This window comes from Trachemys scripta, chromosome 7, assembly GCF_013100865.1.
Source record: "Trachemys scripta elegans isolate TJP31775 chromosome 7, CAS_Tse_1.0, whole genome shotgun sequence".
Classification (NCBI taxonomy): domain Eukaryota; kingdom Metazoa; phylum Chordata; order Testudines; family Emydidae; genus Trachemys; species Trachemys scripta.
Window position 1 is genome coordinate 81,970,607 of NC_048304.1, and position 21,710 is coordinate 81,992,316.

At 40.3% G+C, this 21,710-nt stretch overlaps 1 protein-coding gene across 1 annotated transcript in view; it reads left to right on the forward strand.

The window, feature by feature from the left end:
- The first annotated feature begins 2,658 nt into the window (after positions 1-2,658).
- Positions 2,659-21,710, forward strand: part of SIRT1 (sirtuin 1) — a 31,217-nt gene continuing 12,165 nt past the window's right edge. Inside the window, 7 exon segments of the mRNA XM_034775481.1 lie at positions 2,659-3,203; positions 6,154-6,270; positions 7,015-7,163; positions 7,165-7,257; positions 8,704-8,856; positions 15,954-16,101; positions 20,882-20,961. Of these exon segments, the coding sequence (XP_034631372.1) occupies positions 2,795-3,203; positions 6,154-6,270; positions 7,015-7,163; positions 7,165-7,257; positions 8,704-8,856; positions 15,954-16,101; positions 20,882-20,961 (1,149 nt within the window). The 5' untranslated portion in view covers positions 2,659-2,794.

The following is a 21,710-nucleotide window of genomic DNA, read 5'->3' on the forward strand; positions in this document are numbered from 1 at the left end:
TCCTGGCTAATAGCCACTAATGGATTTAACCTCCATGAATTTATCTCGTTCTCTTTTAAACCCTGTTATATCCTAACCTTCACAACCTCCTCAGGCAAAGAGTTCCACAAGTTGACTGTGCACTGTGTGAAGAAGAACTTCCTTTTATTTGTTTTAAACCTGCTGCCCATTAATTTCATTTGGTGGCCCCTAGTTCTTCTATTATGGGAACAAGTAAATAACTTTCTTATTCACTTTCTCCACATCACTCATGATTTTATATACATTTATTATATCCCCCCTTAGTCTCCTCTTTTCCAAGCTGAAAAGTCCTAGCCTCTTTAATCTCTCCTCATACGGGACCCGTTCCAAACCCCTAATCATTCTAGTTGCCCTTCTCTGAACCTTTTCTAGTGCCAGAATATCTTTTTTGAGATGAGGAGACCACATCTGTACGCAGTATTCCAGATGTTGGCATACCATGGTTTTATATAAGGGCAATAAGATATTCTCCGTCTTATTCTCTATCCCCTTTTTAATGATTCCTAACATCCTGTTTGCTTTTTTGACTGCCGCTGCACACTGCGTGGACGTCTTCAGAGAACTATCTACAATGACTCCAAGATCTTTTTCCCTGATTAGTTGTAGCTAAATTAGCCCCCATCATATTGTATGTACTTTACATTTATCCACATTAAATTTCATTTGCCATTTTGTTGTCCAATCACTTAGTTTTGAGAGATCTTTTTGAAGTTCTTCACAGTCTGCTTTGCTCTTAATTATCTTGAGCAGTTCAGTATTGTCTGCAAACTTTGCCACCTCACCTTTTAGCCCCTTTCTCCAGATCATTTATGATTAAGTTGAATAGGATTGGTCCTAGGACTGACCCTTTGGAGACACCACTTGTTACCCCCTCCATTCTGATAATTTACCATTTATTCCTACCCTTTGTTCCCTGTCTTTTAACCAGTTCTCAATCCATGAAAGGATCTTCCCTCTTATCCCATGACAACTTAATTTATGTAAGAGCCTTGTGAGGGACCTTGTCAAAGGCTTTCTGGAAATCTAAGTACACTATGTCCACTGGATCCCCCTTGTCCACATGTTTGTTGACCCCTTCAAAGAACTCTAATAGATTAATAAGACACGATTTCCATTTACAGAAACCATGTTGACTTTTGCCCAACAATTTATGTTCTCCTATGTGTCGGACAATTTTATTCTTTACGATTGTTTCAACTAATTTGCTGAGTACTGACGTTAGACTTACTGGTCTGTAATTGCCGGGGTCACCTCTAGAGCCCCTTTTAAATATTGGCGTTACATTAACTATTTTCCAGTCATTGGGTACAGAAGACGATTTAAAGGACAGGTTACAAACCATAGTTAGTAGTTCCGCAATTTCACATTTGAGTTCTTTCAGAATTCTTGGGTGAATGCCATCTGGTCCTGGTGACTTGTTATTGTTAAGTTTATCAATTAATTCCAAAACCTCCTCTTGTGACACTTCAGTCTATGACAATTCCTCAGATTTGTCACCTACAAAAGCCGGCTCAGGTTTGGGAATCTCCCTAACATCCTAAGCCGTGAAGACTGAAGCAAAGAATTCATTTAGTTTCTCTGCAATGACTTTATTGTCTTTAAGTGCTCCTTTTGTATCTCGATCGTCCAGGGGCCCCACTGGTTGTTTAGCAGGCTTCCTGCTTCTGATGTATTTAAAAATCATTTTAAAAAGCTTGAAAACATGAGGCTCAAAAGCCACAAGGCAAATTAAAAATGAATACATTCGGGCTTTTTTAAAGTCTCATTTTTAAGCCACTAAGGATTTTTGAATACTTGTGGTTAGCAATAATGTTTAATATCTCCACTTCTCTCTTCCCATCTCCAACCTGGCTGCTCAGACATGAGTGATTTCCTTTTTCTCCTACTTTGATGAGATTAAAAAAACAGGAAATCCAGTGATTTTAGGCTTGTCTACACAAACTGGTACCGGTTTCATTAAAGGTGTGCTTTTAAACTGATTTAGTTAAACCTGTGCAAGTTTGCACATACATACATACTACTTTCTATTTAATAGTAGCTTATTTGGGGTTTAGTTTAAATCCTCCAAAACACAGAATAAGTTAAACAGAAATACTCAGTTGAACTAAGCATCTAAAATATAAACTTCCATTGATTTAACTAAATTAGTTTTAACACACACCATTAGTTAAACTGGTACAGCCCTCCCCTGAGCTGAGCTCTTTGGATTGCTCTTTGTCCTTCCAAGTCACACAACCCAGCCCCTCTTACCTACCATATGTGTGACCCTTTCCTCTTTCCATGTAACTTCTACCCATACATCCAGCTATTGCCCCATCCATGCCCTTACTGCACTCCCTCCTTCCCCAAGCCCCGCAGCCTTCACAAAACCACAGCGCCTCAGCGGCTCACCCCTCCAATAACCCCACCTCACCCCCGCCTGCGTGCGCTCCCCTTACATAACACCTCGCACGGGCAACGGGCGAAGCGTGTGGCTGGCTGGGAGATAGGTCACGTGAAGGGGAGAACCTGGGAGCACAGCGACTAGGTGCGCTAGGCCCGAGTACAGAGTCACGTGACGACGGCATTTTCCCCCCCCTCCCGCATCCCTTCCCCTCACGTGACCCGGTTTGTTGTTGCTGCGGCCTCCGCGGGGAGGGTGTCCGCGTGGGCGGTGGCGAGGTCACGTGCAGGGTTTAAATCTCTCCCTGGAGGGAGGGGGGTCGGGAAAAGGGGCTGTGTAACCGAGGCGCTCTTGCGCCGTACTAGGGGAGGCGGCGGTTGCTGCTCCAAGATGGCGGACGAGGCGACTCTGCTCCTCCAACCGCGTAGCGGCCGCTGCGCTGCGGCCGAGGGTGCCGAGCCCCTTCCTAAGCGCCAGCGCCTGGACTCGGAAGACGGCGGCGGGCGGGGCTCGGGGAAGGGCCTAGGCCCAGAACGAGGGGTTGGGACGGCGCCCACCACGGGCTCCGCGACTAGGGCGGCGGCGGTGAGGCTGCAGGGGGAGGTAGCGGCGGGCTGGAGCGACGGGGAGGACGGGGCCGGGCTGCGGGGCCTGCCCCGCGAGGAGCCGCCTCCGCAGCAGCAACAACAGGGGGAGGGGGCGGAGACGGCGCCCAGTGGAGACGCGGTGGAGACGGCCATTGGCTACAGGCGGTCGCAGTGTTCACACGGGTCGGCCGAGGCGGCTGCCCCGCATCCTGGTGAGGATCGGCCCCTTTCTGGTCCCCTTCCGCCGCCTAGGGCAGTGATACCCCCGGCCCCAACCGCTGCGCACGGCCGGAGGCCGATCGCAGCACAGGGAGGCCTATCCCAGAACTGACAGCTGGGGGGGTGGCAATGCTAGGATCCTCTCCCTCTTGTGTGACACTAGTCACCGATAGCCGCCCCCCCGAACACACACCTGGGGGGACGAGCAGCCTGCCAGACCCACCTGCCACGCCCACTCCGGACTGGGGAGCACAATTCGCTCTCTTCTCCGGCCTGGAGAGGCGCAATTAATCTCCATCGTCTCCTAGCCTCCAAGTGTAACACAGTCTGGGCTTGGTGAGAGGCAAATGAATTCCCCAATCCGCCACTGAATCACCTGCTACACACAGGTGTTGGGTGGCGGAAAGCTGAAGTGTCATGCACTCGCTCCGTGGTTGGAGGTACAGAGAGGAACCAGCCGCGCTTAGCATCCTATCCTTTTGTATGGCTTATTCAGTTGTGTAATTGCTACCAGACAGCGGTACCTTATTAAGGACAGTGATGCTAAGGTCTTGTTGACTAACCGTTCTACATCTTTTTGCAATCATGCTCAATGGGCTCTTGCCCAGTTTCACCTCTTTGCGCATATCTGCTTGCCAAATGCCCTTTGAGCGTGCTCATTGTTACACACTGATCCCCAGATGCTGCTGCTCTTGTACTTGCATGGACATTTTGCACATGCTTTTTATATGATTAAGTGTGTGCTGAGCATGTGTATTATTACACAAACGTTTTCTGCTCCATCCTTGCTCTTAGGCTTGCAGGTGTAGAAAAGTGGTGTATTTGGCCTCTGGTTTGTACTCCTGTGTGAAAGGGACACTTACCATGTGTGGGGATTGTGAAAGTATCTTTTTTTCAACTTCTATAATTTTTACATTCTGTACAATAAACAAAGCTCAATAGACGTACAAATTACTACATTGCTTGTGGACCTGTTATTTGATATATATCAAATTTACTAGTAATTCTCTACATTGCTACAGTAATGCTATATTAATTTCTATGATACTTATTGCTAGACAATTTTGCATGTATTGTGTATAGTATGCATCCATTATTCCCAATTTACCAATTTCAGTTTACCCTCTTAATTTCCCATCATAATTTCATCAGTTTTATTTCCTGAACTTCTAAAAGGAGATTGATTCAAGTCTTGTTGTAAACAAATTTCCTAGTAACACCATCTTTAGTTATTAAAAGTGAAAGTTTTAAAAATTCAGTTTTCTTGTCACTATTTTTATTTTCTTTCCTTTTTGTATTTGGTTTACTTTCAATAACTCTTGTTTTTTGAAAATAAATTGCATAGGAGATATTCTTCATTAAGCATGTGTCATGCCAGCTCCTTCTGTAATTAGCCCCAGTGCTGAGAGCTTTGGATGAGAATCCATGATTCAATAGGCATACTTACCTTTCTGGAAACTGCACTGCTTGAGTAATCCCCTGACTATGCAAGGGGTGGCATAGTTAAACAGTTGTTTAAACTACCTATGATGAGAAGTATTGTTGAGGATCTTCAGAGGGTCCAAACAGTTAACAATGTAGACCCTGATACTTCAAACACTTCCTTAACTTTATTCATGTGAAACATCTTATTGAAATTAATCATTGCCCTTGGTGGACATTAAGGAGCATGTACCAAATCCTACATCTTGTGTACGCTAATGTATACCAACTATCAATTCTTCTGTTTCTTTATGGGATTTGTACTCTGATTTATGCATAAAGATTTGAGGTGAGAGTGAAAACTGTCCAAACACATAACAAAAGACATTGTGAGTGGAGAGATTACTAAAATAGCACTCATACTTTTTAAAACTTTTACACGTTAAAATTTGAAATTTTGTCTCTTCTCCCACTCCTTGTTCTTAGCTCCCAATAGAGCTTTAAATATCTGCAAAGGGGGATGGGGTTAGGGTTTTTACTACTTTTTTCTGTAATAAAGGGTACCTGCTGTGTTTTCTGCTTGATTTTTTTTTTTTTTTTTTTTTATACATAAGAAAATGAGGATTTATCTAGCTTGGAAGAATATGGCCTTATTCAGAATAGGATAAAGAAACTGAAAAGTTTTTGGCTTTCCTTTTTTTAAGGAATGAGTAGTGAGGAGTGAATTCCACTTATCTTCCCTTGTTCATCAACTTAATAATCAGACATGTTAAATGTGGTCTCCCCTGGTTTTGTTGGAGATCTGAGGTTCTAACGTATTTGGAAAGCCTAGTCACCCCCTTAGGTTTTAACTTAACCCAGTCAGAACTATTAAAGTCAGCATGCCTTGTCTTCCCTGAACTGTTCTTACATGTTTGCTAAAGCATTCTGACATACTTTTAAATCCTAGTCAAGATGAGGAACTAATGGAGAGCTAATGCAATGTTGACCTCTTCGGATTCAAGAAAACAAAAGTTGAGCAGTTGAAATGGGAGTTGAAAGAGGAAGGGATTTTTAGTCTGAGTGTTCTAAAACGCCACATCTTTGTTTTTTGGTGTGTGGTGGGTTGTTTTGTTTTGTTTTTGAGGGTTGAGAATTAACACCAATTAACCAGTGATTAACATTTTATAAAAAGGAAACTGCATTAGATTCGCCACCCATCACCACCCCATGGAGAGCTGAAATTTAACAAAATAAATCCTCTGAAATATCCAGTAAAACTAGGGAAGACCAAACTCAATATTTCAAAGCTTTTAAAAAAAGGCAAGTGGGAACTTAGCCCCTGCACCTTCCCTCCCCCCTCCCCCCCAACTAGCAAAACCTTTCTCAACTTCTCTGTAAAAGGCTGGATTAAAAAAAAAAAATCCTTTTGCAGGTCATTGCTAAAGCTATAGTAATATTTTAACCTTTTATAATGATGTTTCTACTTAAAATGGAGTCTTGTGACTTAGTACAACAACAAGTATTATTCTTATCTTGCAGATGACATCCTTTTTAGTGATGAAATCATAGCCAATGGTTTCCATTCCTGTGATAGTGATGAAGATGATAGAGCCTCACGTGCAAGCTCTAGTGACTGGACTCCAAGACCACGTATAGGTAGAAGTTTATATAATGTATCATTTCCAAGATTCTTTACTTTTAACTGTTTTTTTTTTAATGTCTGACCTTTAATATTGATTATCCTCTTCCTGTTGCAAAAGTCCACTAGGCTATTTTGACACTACTGTATTGTACTTTTCTGGAGGTTGCAGTTGTGGGCAGTATATTGTATCAAGTCTGGATGGTTAAAGGTGAACAGAAGAAATTCCTTAGCCTTCTTACTATAAAGCAGCTAAAATATAATATATGGCATCTTTCAAACATCTCACCACTATGTAAAAATATGCACTTCACCAAATTTAGATTTATTGCCAAATACTCTCTACCAGCACTTCCAAATCAAGATTTTAGTACATCTTTCCTGAAAAAATGTTGGAAGCATTACACAGAATGAGAGTTCTTAAATACTTTGGGAATTAGGGTTCTACTATGTGATTTTGTACAGTCTTCAAGCATAATAAGAGATGGGATCTTATGTCAACAGAAACCCTGCCCTGGCAAATCTGTCTGGTAGGATTTTCTAGATAGATACATTTTTAGTGAGTTATCTTTAGTGAACAAACAGCACCACTACATCTGAGTCTAATAGTTTGTTTTATATAGATAAGGACTGTTGATGAAAAGGCTCTTAATTGGATTAGTAAGATAGAGAAGTAGTAACAGTCAGCTAAAATGTCTAAAGAATTTTCCTTGATTCAGAATGTTATGTCATATTTTATATACTTTATTTTTCTATAATAGGTCCCTACACTTTTGTTCAACAACATCTAATGATAGGCACAGACCCACGGACAATTCTGAAGGATTTGCTACCAGAAACAATCCCTCCTCCTGAACTGGATGATATGACTCTGTGGCAGATTGTTATAAACATTCTTTCAGAACCACCAAAAAAGGAAAAAACGAAAAGATATTAATACTATTGAGGATGCTGTGAAACTTTTACAAGAGTGCAAAAAAATAATTGTCTTGACTGGGGCTGGGGTATGTATGTCTAAAATACGTTAGTGTGAAAATAAATGGATAACTAGGTTCCGATCCAACAATTTACTGCAGGCTGCATTCATATAGAGCCACGCTGAAGTCAGTGGTGCTCTGAATGGGTGCAGCAGTCCATCTGGACACTAAATCACAGGATCAGGGCCTAAACTTAGAATTGATCAGCTAAATTTAATTTTACAGATCTTGTATACTAGAGAAATAAAATTTGCTTGATATTGTTATGCCTTAGCTTAGACAACTTTATATCTTTTTTTCTAACTTGTCCAGCATCTAAAGGCAACAGATGTAATTTTTTTTATCCCTAGTTACCTGTTCCACAATACTAATTTTCTATCCCCATCTTTGTGTTGCTGAAACAGATACTGAGATTTTTCTATTGCATTACTTTGGGCCTGCTATAACTTCCATTGGATGAAAAACTACTGTTAACTTAGATGGGAGTTGGATTGAGTTTTCTTTGAGAGAACATTGTATCTGGTCATTTGGTTGCACTTTAAGAAGTAATCAAACACAGTACATATTGCTACAGTCAAAAGTTCTTACATTTGTGTCTTTCTGCATACCAACCATGTCATGGCGCAGAAGTCAAGGAATATTGCTTGCTTTGTTTTGTAACATGACTGGCTCGAGAGAACAGATGTGATTGTTACCTCTTCACCCCTAAAATGGAGTGCGATAAGAAGTAGAGATGAGCAATTTGAGACAAACCAGTGTGCCCATAAGAGAAGGAAGCAGCCCTGGTACTGCCTTGTTTCTTTCAGACTGTAATTGCTATTAAGCCCTCAAATTGAAAATTTTTGGCTAGAGAAATCATGATTATACTTATTAAAGTAATAGCATACATAATATCTTAATTTGGTGCTCAATTTAAAAAAAAAAAAACCCTAACATTTATTTGCCTAATGTAAATAAAGTAATGTTAATAAGCTGATCTGCTACTATAGTAATGCATTTAAAAAGGATGAATCTTCTTGTTTACAACTAGTATGGGAAATCAATGAATTTCATTTTAGGAAACCAAATTCAGTGTTCCTGTTTTAGGTCTCCGGGTACTCCGTATTTACAAAAGTTTTAATGCAGTGTGTGTGTGCGCGTGTGTGTGTACACACAAACTCTCTCTCTCTCTCTCTCTCTCAAACTGCTGGTCCCTGACATGTAGATTGCTGTACAGCTTTTTGTGACCTCAAAGCTAAATTAATGTTCCCCCTCCCTTTTCCTGCACATTCATGGGGAAACTTTACATTGCTCTGTCTAAAAGGAGTCTATAAAGTTGACATGGGTTATTCAAATTGCCTTTGTTCTCATTCTTTGATATTAAAAGTTGGTAGCACACACAAGTTTAGTTCTCAAATATAGCATATGCTAGCAAGCCATCATATCCAAATATACAGTTGATTTCAGGCTACAAATTGTAAACCTGTATTTCAGGTGTCTGTTTCTTGTGGAATACCTGACTTTCGATCAAGAGATGGCATCTATGCACGCCTTGCAGTAGATTTTCCAGACCTTCCAGATCCTCAAGCGATGTTTGATATAGAATACTTCAGAAAGGATCCAAGACCATTTTTTAAATTTGCAAAGGTACCGTGTTCCAACTGCTTTTATTCTTGTGGACAGTAAAGATATGCCTCTGTCAGAGACACCAGATCATTCTGCCTTTGCTTTTTCTTCATGAACGAGGACAAATCCTAAAGCTACTGAATTTATCTTAATGAGGAATGGCCTTAGTCACAAGTAATGAAGTGAAACTGAGTAAGGCCATCCCTCATTAAGATAAAGTAAGAGGCCAGTATTACAGAGTTAACAAATTTCACTATTCTCCGTATTCTGTATCTCATCCTAGGTAAAGCCATATCTTGGCTTCAATAGGAATATTTATAATTTAAAAAATAAGGTAAAATGTTGCTAATTTTATAATGCTTTGTTTTTGTAATAGGGATGCTAGCCCAGCCTTTCTAATTTGGGCTCTTATTTCAGGGAAGGTATTGGAAAATATGTTTGCCAAGAATGTGATTATCTAGGTGGCATGGTGTTTCATTATCAAGTAATGGCACAAAAACTCTTAGTAGGTGGTGTCCTCTGAAGAGAAATGAGGAACATGAGGGACTCTTGGCAGCACATGAGTGTAATTAACATGTATTCAGAGACCTATTTGACATGCTTATTACACCTGGCAACTTAACAAGTTCATAGCATACATTCAGACTTAACCAGGGGACATAAAATCCAGTAGGGGAGGAAGTCTTCATATACTGACAGACTTGTTAGTTTGGGTTTATGTAACTACTTCTGCAAGCATAAAGATGTCTTAAAGAATTAAACAATTCAAACTGTATATAGGGATCACTTCTGTCTCCCATTGGATAGGATGCAGTAGCTTTTTAGAACAATGCCAGTGAAGCTAAATGGTTTTAGAAAAGGGAGGATATCTAATTGAGATCATATGAAAAGTCAGATGCAGAAGCAAAATGCAATTATATCCAGTTTGGAATTTCTTCAGAACATTAACTACTCCAACAAAAACAAAATGAAATACCCTGGGATCTCTAGGGGAGTGGTAAGGACCTTTGAAACCTAGCACCAGCATTAACATGGTGCATCCCACTCATTAAAGCACTGTTTAGTATTAACTCAGAGGTTGGAGAAAAAACATCACATCCTGCAGCATCTTGGTTTTCCTGGAAGTCTCCCATACAAATACTAATCCAATCATGTCCTTTAGATACCCAGGAGCTTACTGATTCCTTCAGTATCTACAAAACTCACCCATGCCCCACTACTAAAACCCTTGTCTGTGCATCTCTCAGAACAACTATTGTAATTTTTTCCCTTTTTTCTTCATTGCCTCTTTACCTCGTCAGCTCAATACTTTGCTACCCAAAATAATCACTCCTTACTTCTGCCACACTGTTGCCTGTGTCACCCTCCCCCCCTCTATCCATGGGCTTTCTATATTGTATCAAATTCTTTATTCCTATCATTAGGGCCTTGTATAGTCTTGCAACCTACATTTCTGGTCTTACTGTGCTCTTCTCACCCTACTTTTTCCTATATTCATTCTAATACATCACCCCTAGTTTTCTTCCTTTTCTACTTTATCTGCCTTCTGCCTATTGGCTTTGTGCCTTTATATACCATGCTGCTTCTGTTTCTCTCTCTTATACTGCTCCTTTAAAAATCATTTCAAACATTTATTCCTCTTTTTTTCTTCTCATTAATAATCTCAACATGCTCTTTTCCCCTAAACTGTTTCTGTATCTTATTTTATTTGGATTATAAATATTTGGGGGCAGGGGATAGATCTCATCTAAGCTTGTAAAGAGCAATGTAAATTAACTGCACTAGAGAAATGTTTAATAGCAGCTATCATAGCCTGATTGTAATCTGTGATGTAATTTAAGGTCATCAGTGCCCATTGCTGCAATTTAGATACGGATGTCCGTTCTGATGGTATCAACTTTATGAATCACTTTCCCTGCTTACTAATTTGCCTCTGGTGGTATGGAAGGTTATACAGCAGTCAAAAGTAGAACTGGCACAAGAAGAAGTTAAACAAACAGTTTACTGATGTGTATGTACAGAACTTGTGGTTTTCTGTTTAAACTAATTTCTTTTAGTAAAAATCTGAAATTATGGTCTGTGTTTACCATTAAATACATCTTTCCTGTTTTTTGAGAGAAAAGACTACCTTTTCTCTTAAGTGTATATGGGGATGTTCCAGTGGACATGGTTTGATTAAAGTAACTTTAAACATTTACATAGCTGTGTTACTAATAACACTTTAGCCTATTAAAACTGGACACTTTAAAAATCTATTTAATTGGTGCTGCTGTTTTTATTCAGATTTCATTCAGCTTGGAGAATGAAAATAGATAATAAAGTTGAAATGTAGAATACAAACTACCTGGCAGGGTCTGTTTAATTATTTTTCTTTGTCTTCTCAAACTTATGTAAGAAACAATTATTGTGACAAAATCAACTATCAGTGAAAACTGGGCATATTATATGTAGATTGCTTGTATAGTTTTCAGTACTACAGTACAAAATCATAGAATGAGACTTTAGACACTAGGAATGGAAGAGAAATTCTAAAAAGCATAGAATCATAGGACTGGAAGGGACCTTGAGAAGTCTAGTTCAGTCCCCTGCTCTCATGGCAGGACTAAGTATTATCTAGACCATCCCTGGCAGGTGTTTGTCTAACCTGCTCTTAAAAATCTCCAATGATGGAGATTCCACAACCCACCTAGGCAATTCATTCCAGTGCTTAATCACCCTGACAATTGAGAAGTTTTTCCTAATGTCCAACCTAAATCTCCCTTGCTGCAATTTAAGCCCATTTCTTCTTGTCCTATCCTCAGAGGTTAAGAAGAACAATTCTTCTCCTTCTTCCTTGTAACAACCTTTTATGTACTTAAACTGTTATGTCCCCTCTGTCTTCTCTTTCCCAGACTAAACAAACCCAATTTTTTTTCACTCTTCTCTTATAGATCATGTTTTCTAGACCTTGAATAATTTTTGTTGCTCTTCTCTGGACTCTCTCCAATTTGTTCACATCTTTCTGAAATGTGGCGCCCAGAACTGCACACACTACTCCAATTGAGGCCTAATCAGCACAGAATTACTTCTCATGTCTCGTATTAGCAGGAGGTGTTGTAACCATCTCAGAATTATGTGTGTGGTGGTTTTTTTTTTTTTTTTTTTTTGCAACAGTGTTACACTGACTCATATTTAGCTTGTGGTCCACTGTGACCCCCAGATCCCTTTCCGCAGTACTTCTTCCTAGGCTGTAATTTCCCTTATTATATGTGTGCAACTGATTGTTCTTTCTTAAGTGGAATACTTTGCATTTGTCCTTATTGAATTTCATCCTATTTACTTCAGACAATTTATCTAGTTTGTCCAGGTAATTTTGAATTATAATTCTATCCTCCAAGGCACTTGCAACCCTTCCCAGCTTGGTATCATTCTCAAACTTTAAGTGTACTCTCTTTGCCATTATCTAAGTTGTTGGTAAAGATATTGAACAGAACCGGACCCAGAACTGATCCCTGCAGGACCCCACTTGTTATGCCCTTCCAGCATGACTGTGTGAACCACTGATAACTACTCTCTGGGAATGGTTTTCCAACCAGTTACACACCCATCTTATAGTAGCTCCATCTAGGTTGCATTTTCCTAGTTTATGAGAAGGTCATGTGAGACAGTATCAAAAACTTTACTACAGTCAAGATCTACCGCTTCTCCCTATCCACAAGGCTTGTTACACTGCCAAAGAAAGCTATCAGGTTGGTTTGCCATGATTTGTTCTTGACAAATCCATACTGACTGTTACTTATCACCTTATTATTTTCTAGATGTTTGCAAAGATCTTTCATAGAATATAGACTAGAATATCAGGGTTGGAAGGGACCTCAGGAGGTCATCTAGTCGAACCCCCTACTCAAAGCAGGGCCAATCCCCAGACACACTTTTGCCCCAAATGGCCCCCTCAAGAATTGAACTCACAACCCTAGGTTTAGCAGGTCAATGCTCAAACCACTGAGCTATGATCTATAGAATCATAGAATATCAGAGTTGGAAGGGACCTCAAGAGGTCATCTAGTCCAACCCCCTGCTCAAAGCAGGACCAATTCCCAGCTAAATCATCCCAGCCAGGGCTTTGTCAAGCCGGGCCTTAAAAACCTCCAAGGAAGGAGACTCCACCACCTCCCTAGGTAACGCATTCCAGTGTTTCACCACCCTCCTAGTGAAATAGTTTTTCCTGATATCCAACCTGGACCTCCCCCACTGCAACTTGAGACCATTGCTCCTTGTTCTGTCATCTGCCACCACTGAGAACAGCCGAGCTCCATCCTCTTTGGAACCCCCCTTCAGGTAGTTGAAGGCTGCTATCAAATCCCCCCTCATTCTTCTCTTCTGGAGACTAAACAATCCCAGTTCTCTCAGCCTCTCCTCATAAGTCATGTGCTCCAGACCCCTAATCATTTTTGTTGCCCTCCGCTGGACTCTTTCCAATTTTTCCACATCCTTCTTGTAGTGCGGGGCCCAAAACTGGACACAGTATTCCAGATGAGGCCTCACCAATGTCGAATAAAGGGGAACGATCACGTTCCTCGATCTGCTGGCAATGCCCCTACTTATACAGCCCAAAATGCCGTTAGCCTTCTTGGCAACAAGAGCACACTGTTGACTCATATCCAGCTTCTCGTCCACTGTGACCCCTAGGTCCTTTTCAGCAGAACTGCTACCTAGCCATTCGGTCCCTAGTCTGTAGCAGTGCATGGGATTCTTCCGTCCTAAGTGCAGGACTCTGCACTTGTCCTTGTTGAACCTCATCAGGTTTTTTTCTGCCCAATCCTCTAATTTGTCTAGGTCCCTCTGTATCCGATCCCTACCCTCTAGTGTATCTACCACGCCTCCTAGTTTAGTGTCACCTGCAAACTTGCTGAGAGTGCAGTCCACACCATCCTCCAGATCATTAATAAAGATATTAAACAAAACCGGCCCCAGGACCGACCCTTGGGGCACTCCACTTGAAACCGGCTGCCAACTAGACATGGAGCCATTGATCACTACCCGTTGAGCCCGACGATCTAGCCAGCTTTCTATCCACCTTACAGTCCATTCATCCAGCCTATACTTCTTTAACTTGGCGGCAAGAATACTGTGGGAGACCGTATCAAAAGCCTTGCTAAAGTCAAGGAATAACACATCCACTGCTTTCTCCTCATCCACAGAGCCAGTTATCTCATCATAGAAGGCAATTAGGTTAGTCAGGCACAACTTCCCCTTCATGAATCCATGCTGACTGTTCCTGATCACTTTCCTCTCCTCTAAATGTTTCATAATTGATTCCTTGAGGACCTGCTCCATGATTTTTCCAGTGACTGAGGTGAGGCTGACTGGCCTGTAGTTCCCCGGATCCTCCTCCTTCCCTTTTTTAAAGATGGGCACTACATTAGCCTTTTTCCAGTCATCTGGGACCTCCCCCGATCGCCATGAGTTTTCAAAAATAATGGCTAATGGCTCTGCAATCTCACCCGCCAACTCTTTTAGCACCCTCGGATGCAGCGCATCCGGCCCCATGGACTTGTGCACGTCCAGTTTTTCTAAATAGTCCTGAACCACTTCTTTCTCCACAGAGGGTTGGTCACCTTCTCCCCATGCTGTACTGCCCAGTGCAGCAATCTGGGAGCTGACCTTGTGCGTGAAGACAGAGGCAAAAAAATCATTGAGTACATTAGCTTTTTCCACATCCTCTGTCACTAGGTTGCCTCCCTCATTCAGTAAGGGGCCCACACTTTCCTTGATTTTCTTCTTGTTGCTAACATACCTGAAGAAACCCTTCTTGTTACTCTTAACATCTCTTGCTAACTGCAACTCCAAGTGTGATTTGGCCTTCCTGATTTCACTCCTGCACGCCTGAGCAATATTTTTATACTCCTCCCTGGTCATTTGTCCAATCTTCCACTTCTTATAAGCCTCTTTTTTGCATTTAAGATCAGCAAGGATTTCACTGTTTAGCCAAGCTGGTCGCCTGCCATATTTACTATTCTTTCTACACATCGGGATGGTTTGTTCCTGCAACCTCAATAAGGATTCTTTAAAATACAGCCAGCTCTCCTGGACCCCTTTGCCCTTCATGTTGTTCTCCCAGGGGATCCTGCCCATCTGTTCCCTATCCTGTCCTTCAAGATAAGAGATTTTAGGAGACAGAGCTTAACCCATCTTTCTTTGACAATATTCTAAGAGTCAAACTTTATAGTTACATGCATTATAAATAGCTATTTTCATAGGAATGATATAAATAGAAAATAGCTTTCTTGGTTTCTTCACCTGTAAATGCTTGGTCTTGAAATAGTAAATACAGTGTAAAATTCTTCAAGATTACAGCCTCCATTCCAATTCAGCAGTGATAGTGGTTGACTAGAATTTGAAGTAACTTAAATAGATTAAGCATTTGAAAGATCTTGAGAAGTTGTTGCAACTAAGGCAGCTTCCTGCTTTCCAGTGTTACAATGACTTAGCGGCATATGGCAAAACTAAAGAATGAATACAAGTTGAGAGCAGGATGCTGATATTCTGTATTTTTATACAAGGAGGCTCCACAAACCCATTCAATATCCAGCAGATAGCTGTTGCTTTCACTGATTTCGCATTCACATTACTGATGTGTCTGAACTACTGTTTGTCCCAAGCCTAAGATTCAACTCCAGTTTCCTTATCAAACTTTTGGTCAGAGTTCTGATCCTTAAACAATCTGATAACATTTACTACCACAAATGCTATCGTTAAAGTTATGTTCCATTTCAAAAGCCATGTTTTCCCTTGTTCATAATTTTTCCAAAAAAACCCCAAAAAATCCACCCCCATCTCTTTTTGGTCTGTATCAGAAATAGTAGTCCAGATTTTAGCAGAAACCTTAGAGTGGTGAACAATGGTCAAAATGCAGCAATTGAAATAAGGGTTGGATTTGAAAGAAATGGGACCATGGGAAGGGAATAATTACAATAACTGCTCAACTAAATGGCACTGATATTTTGCTCTCCAAATAAGAGGAATCTCTGTGCTTGAAATTGTTTATTGTATATCTTTCTATATGATGCTGGATCAGGAACTGAAAATGTTGCTCTAGCATTTATTTACTCATCCTAATGTAATTCTCAATTCTGCAGGAAATATATCCTGGACAGTTCCAACCATCTCTCTGTCATAAGTTCATAGCTTTGATGGACAAAGAAGGAAAACTACTTCGCAACTATACTCAGAATATAGACACACTGGAACAGGTTGCAGGAATCCAAAGGATAATTCAGTGTCATGGTCAGTGAAACTTTTCTAGAAATGTACACTCATAGAAGATATAATACAAGTAATCTCTCAGAATATTTTCCTTTCCTACTTGAAGTAATACATTAGATATTTCAATTATCCCCAAACCACATGTGTTTAAACTCACGAAATTCAGCATAAAGGTTAAACTTAAAAGAAATCCAACTATGTTAAAGTATTGAAATGCTTAGTTGACGCACCCACACTTAGCACTGCCCTGTAATGACTCCATGCTGTAATGCCCATATGATTATGTTAAAGGCATTTTAATGTTTGTGGTCCCATATTAGATTAAACTGATTTTTAAAGATGCTAAGTTTTTTGGGGGGTGGGGGTTTTCTTCATTGTGACACTACAGGGCAAAGTTAAAGTTGTGAGAAAACAGCTGAATGATATGATTAACTTGTCTGTTGTATTGCAAGCGTAGCTTGAACAATATAGTGGCTAAATCCGTATAAAAATACAAAGTAAAAATACACAAGGCCATCATAAGAGATTATCAACAACAACAAAATGGTGAACCATAAAACTGATAGTGTGGCTTCCCTAAATGGTAAGAGTGTCATATGGTCTTTTCTAGCTTGGATGGTTCTGCATCTTAAAATCTTGAATTAAAAAAAAAATTGATAGTTACTAGAAGAAATAATTCTGAAAAACAGAGCAAAATGTCTGGAAGAAAAATGAAAACTTCCACATAAGATCTATGATTTCAAGCTGTAGCCAGTACCATTTTGTATACATCTTATGAAACAGAATATAATCCCCCCCCCCCCTTCTTTTATTAAACCCTGGACTATTGGCTAAGAAAAATGCATATAGCTTTTTTTTTTTTTTTTTTTTTAATCTGTTAGTAAATTTTAACTGCCACTTTCCCCAGCTAAACCCAAAAAATGAATGAAAACTTTTTGGGACAAAAAATAGTGGGGAAACTGTAGGGATCTTTCACTTACCAGCTAAACCCAGATTTGAATCTTTCAGATGCTGAACTGTTTTTGATGAAAGTGCACATCAATATTAAGGAAAAAAATACAGCAACTTTTCATTGTTTAAACAGATTAAATCTTTAAATTACTATTTAATCTCCTACTCTTTTTTTCTTTTTACTGCTTTCTATTTGAAAATATTTTGCACTAAATATTTGACTAAAACCTACCGGTAAACTATCATTTATACATGTACCATAGGTTGTAGAAGTGAATAAACTAATCCAGTTTGGATTTTGGTAAAGAGGAAACTTGTTTCTTTTCTACCTATTCGCTGTACTCTCACACTCACCAAAATGCGGGGTAGGTGGGGGGAAGCTGTGTACGGATTCTAACTTCACAGGTTAGATTCACCCAAGTTGCCACATGGAGGTTTAAATTGCATCTCTCTGAACCAACCTGACCCCCGGTTTCTCATTGGCGATTCGCTTTTAGGAAGGTCAGCTGCTATATCTGCTGCCTGCCTTCCCTTTGGATTTCTGCTTGATCTAAGGAGGGAGCAGCTGTAAATTGCTGTCAGGATCTCTGCCAATGGAAGTTAAGTTAATGTTTGAATTCCTTACCTCACTTCCCTCAGCAGAAGAGAAATTAAAGCAGTCTTCTGACACCATAACCTTAATCTCTATCTTCTCAGCAGAATTTTTGCTCGTAGGGGCTTCTACCACGATGTGTGTAGGTATTGGTGGAAGACTGAATCCACTTTAGATGTCAGATGGGAAAATCATGTTTCTCTGGATTTGCTTTTCAGTCTGCTGGTATTAATTATCTTCTGTACTACCTGGTACTGTTTCTTATTCTGTCAGTAATCTTGTACAGAGTCAGACAACTTCAACCTCACCTTTTTTTAAACACTGTCCAGATTCACTTGTTTAGTTCAGTATATTTTCAGGGCTTTTTTTTTTTTTTTTTAATAAAGGCTGTGAGCCCCTTTACTCTTTCTTGAGGTCATACATAAATTACAAACAGTTTCCAGATCCTGGTCTTTCTCCTAGTCTGAGACAGTAGGCCTATGCCTCTCTTCTAATAGAATTGGCAGTTCAGACTCATCCATAAGGCTTCTGTCCTCCAGCCAGATAGACTTTGCTAGTGCAAACAAAATAACAGTTCAGGACTATATATTGTAGTCTGAACTTCTAAAGCTAAAGTTTGGAGGAGTGGGTAGCAAGAACTTCCCCTCCTCTTCTCTTCCCTAAGTGGCAGAAATTTCAAGGGCATTTTCCTTTCAGATCCCCTGACAAACTTTTGCCTGTACTTGTTCCACCCTCCTTTCTTATGGTGGATCAAGGAAAATAGTTGCAAAAAGGTGCTCTGCCTTCATCAAGATGCTCAAGAACTATGAGGTGTGCCACAGTAGTTCCCATTTCCCAGACCCTTACTCTGCTGGAGGAAGGGGTTGAAAATCTGGATGGCTTCTTGGGATCTGTGCTTTTTCCCCTGCACCAGTACTACTATAAGCACCTCTGCTAGGGCAGCTCTTTAGCTGTCAGGATTCAATAAACTGAATGACCCGTGCTTGCCAATAAAAAAAACTTCAGGAGTATATCCAAAAATCTCCCCCCCCCCCCCCCCCCCGCTTCCCTAGGCTAAACTCTAAAGGGAAACGTTTCAGCTTCTTAACTGAGTCACTTGGCAAGGAGTCTGGCATCCTTTCTATTCTTACTCTATCTAAGAGCAAGATTTTGGTTCTCCTGGCAATATTACATTGCACTTGCACTCCTGCTTTTTATCATGTGAGGAGGAGTGCTGGAGTTAAACATTCAGCTTTCCTCCCTTCTTGCTCCCAAGAAGGCTAAGACCAAAACTCTATATAAGAAAATAGGACACATGACCATCTTTCCTTCAAAGGAAATATTTCAGCTGATATCCAGGGAACTAGGTCACATTGAAGTGGATCTTACTGCACCCAGTCAACAAAAAGGGAAGGGAACTAGTACAGGGAAGCAGACTAAAGATCACTATATGCCTTTTCCCCTCCCACTGCATCCTCCTTGCACTATGAAGAGTGATTCAGAAAATGGAGGCAGCAGTCATAATTACTGTCCACCTCCAACTGGCCAAGAAGACACTGGTAGTTGGACATAATAAAGGTGGCATACTGCCACTTCATCTTCCAAGAAAACAGGATCTTCTGTCCCAGAAACCACTACTGGAGCCTGACAGCCTAGCTAAATTCAAAACAAGATGGGATACTTGTTCAAAATAATAAGCTCTCCTACACTCATTCAAGCTTTCCACCCCTTTGACCTATGGAAGAGTTTGGAGAAAGGTTTCATACTAGTGTCAAGGTAAAAGATCATCACAAAATTAAGCATTTTACTTCTTACAAGAAGGTCTAGAGTTGGTCCTAAAACATCTTGCAACCCAGTGTTGTAAACATAGGTTCACAAAAGTCTGGTAGATTACCTAGGTTCCTAGACCACCAGGCCTACCCAAATCAGCAGTTAGGTATATCTGCCCTTCTGTATTATAAGCTCTCACAACCCATACATTTGAACCTATGGAATCCAATTCCCTGTATTTCCTCTTCATAAAGACAAGCTTTTAGGCCACAATTAAGATGACCGAGGAGTCTCAGAAATCTTTTGAATGCAGTAAGACTCGTAATCAAAATTGATTTGTGAGTTGTAAAAGGAAGAGTTATTCTTCCCAAAGTGTCAGCAGCTATAAGAAAAAGCATGGCATGTGGTAAATACATAAAGTCTAGTAGAATTTTTCAATGAAGTTGAACATTGTCTTGTATCTTCAACTGGTGTAAATTGATGTAGCTCCAGCAAAGACAATGGAACCACGTCAGTTTACACCAACTGAGGATCTGGGCCACAAGTAAGGGTGGCAATACCACAGCTCTCCTACAATAACTTTGCAAACACCCCCCCCCCCAGCCTCCTTTTGGGTTGGGATCCCCACTTTGAGAAATGTTGGTTTCCCCCGTGAAAAGTATACTTTTACTCTATACGATACAGATTTCACGGTCCGTGACGTGTTTTTTCAAGGCCATGAATTCGGTAGGGCCCTATTTATAACTACTACTTTGCGGGGAAAATGAACACTTTATTCTCCTTACTGACTGCTTGCTGCAGCCCAAGTATTTCAGTCTAGAAAAAAGAGATTCAAAATGGAAAACTAGTTTCCAGATTACTTTTCAGTAACTAATCCTTGTGCACATACTTTAGTCTGAACTACAAGAAATTCTCCAGCTATCTATATGAAGGCATCTTCAGGTTTCCTGTATATAGTTAGCTCTGCTTAAAGTAGTAGTACACCTCTACCTGGATATAACGCTGTTCTTGGGAGCCAAAAAATCTTACCGCGTTATATCGAACTTGCTTTGATCTGCTGGAGTGTGCAGCCCCGCCCCCCCCGGAGCACTGTGTTACCGCATTATATCCGAATGTGTGTTATATAGGGGTAGAGGTGTATTAAGTTATATTCTAATCTACTAGAAAAAAAATTTTTTTTTCCCCTAACACTTTGGAAATACTCACCTGACATGAGTGGAAGGAGCATAACGTAACCAAGCCTGAACTGCTCTTGGTCTTTATAGGAAGAGAGGCATAGCCCAAATGCCTCAAATTGGGGGTTTGTGTCAAAGTATATTACCAAATAAGTGTTTCCATCTTTCAATTCAGTTAACTGACTTTTGTGTGTGTGACATTAGTGAACTTTGTTAGGACTTTTTAGCACTGTTTCACATGCAAGTCATCATTTCAGACCATATAATATTCTTGTCAAATTGTCACTATTGCATAGTTTAACACACATCACCTTCACCCATATTTTGTTTTCAGGTTCCTTTGCAACAGCTTCCTGCCTCATCTGTAAATACAAAGTTGACTGTGAAGCTGTTCGAGGAGACATTTTTAATCAGGTAAAAAAATACTTAACTGGTCATAGTCTTTCAAGAAGTTATTACAGAAACATCCCCAATTATTTCAAGGACAATTGTCAGCTTCTGCTTTTTAAATATATGTATTAAATGTGCACCTGAAATGTTTCATTAAATTCAAAACGCTTACATTTATTTTTCAAGATTTTCCTGCCGTACTTGCAATCCAAATACTATTATATGGGAACCAGATAAATTTCTAATTAATTTCACTAATCTAGTTTCACTGCATAATTAGCTGAACGTAATACAAATGTTTAAAAAATAAAGTGGATTTAACGTTGTCTTGGTTTTATTAATGTAAGATTATAGTAATTCAGGTAAGGAACTCTTCAAATATTTTTAACCTTAGTGTTCCTTTACAGGGCCGGCTCCAGCGTTTTTGCCGCCACGACTGGCCCAAAAAAAAAAGCTACGATTGGCGGCACTTCGGCAGTAGCTCTGCTGCTGCTGCGTCCTTCTTCAGCGGCAGGTCCTTCCCTCCGAGAGGGAGAGAGGGACCCGCTGCCAAATTGCCGCCAAAGAGCCTGGTATACCACCACCCCTCTCCGTTGGCCGCTCCAAGCACCTGCTTGCTGAGCTGGTGTCCTGTTCCTTTAAATGTCCCAAGGAAGTTTTGTTCAGTCTGGGTAAAATTTGATAAACAGCACATGACATATGTAAGGAAAGTTGATAAAATTATTAAGCTGTTCTTGAGTCCTTCATCAAAAAGATGGGGAATCAAATTGGCC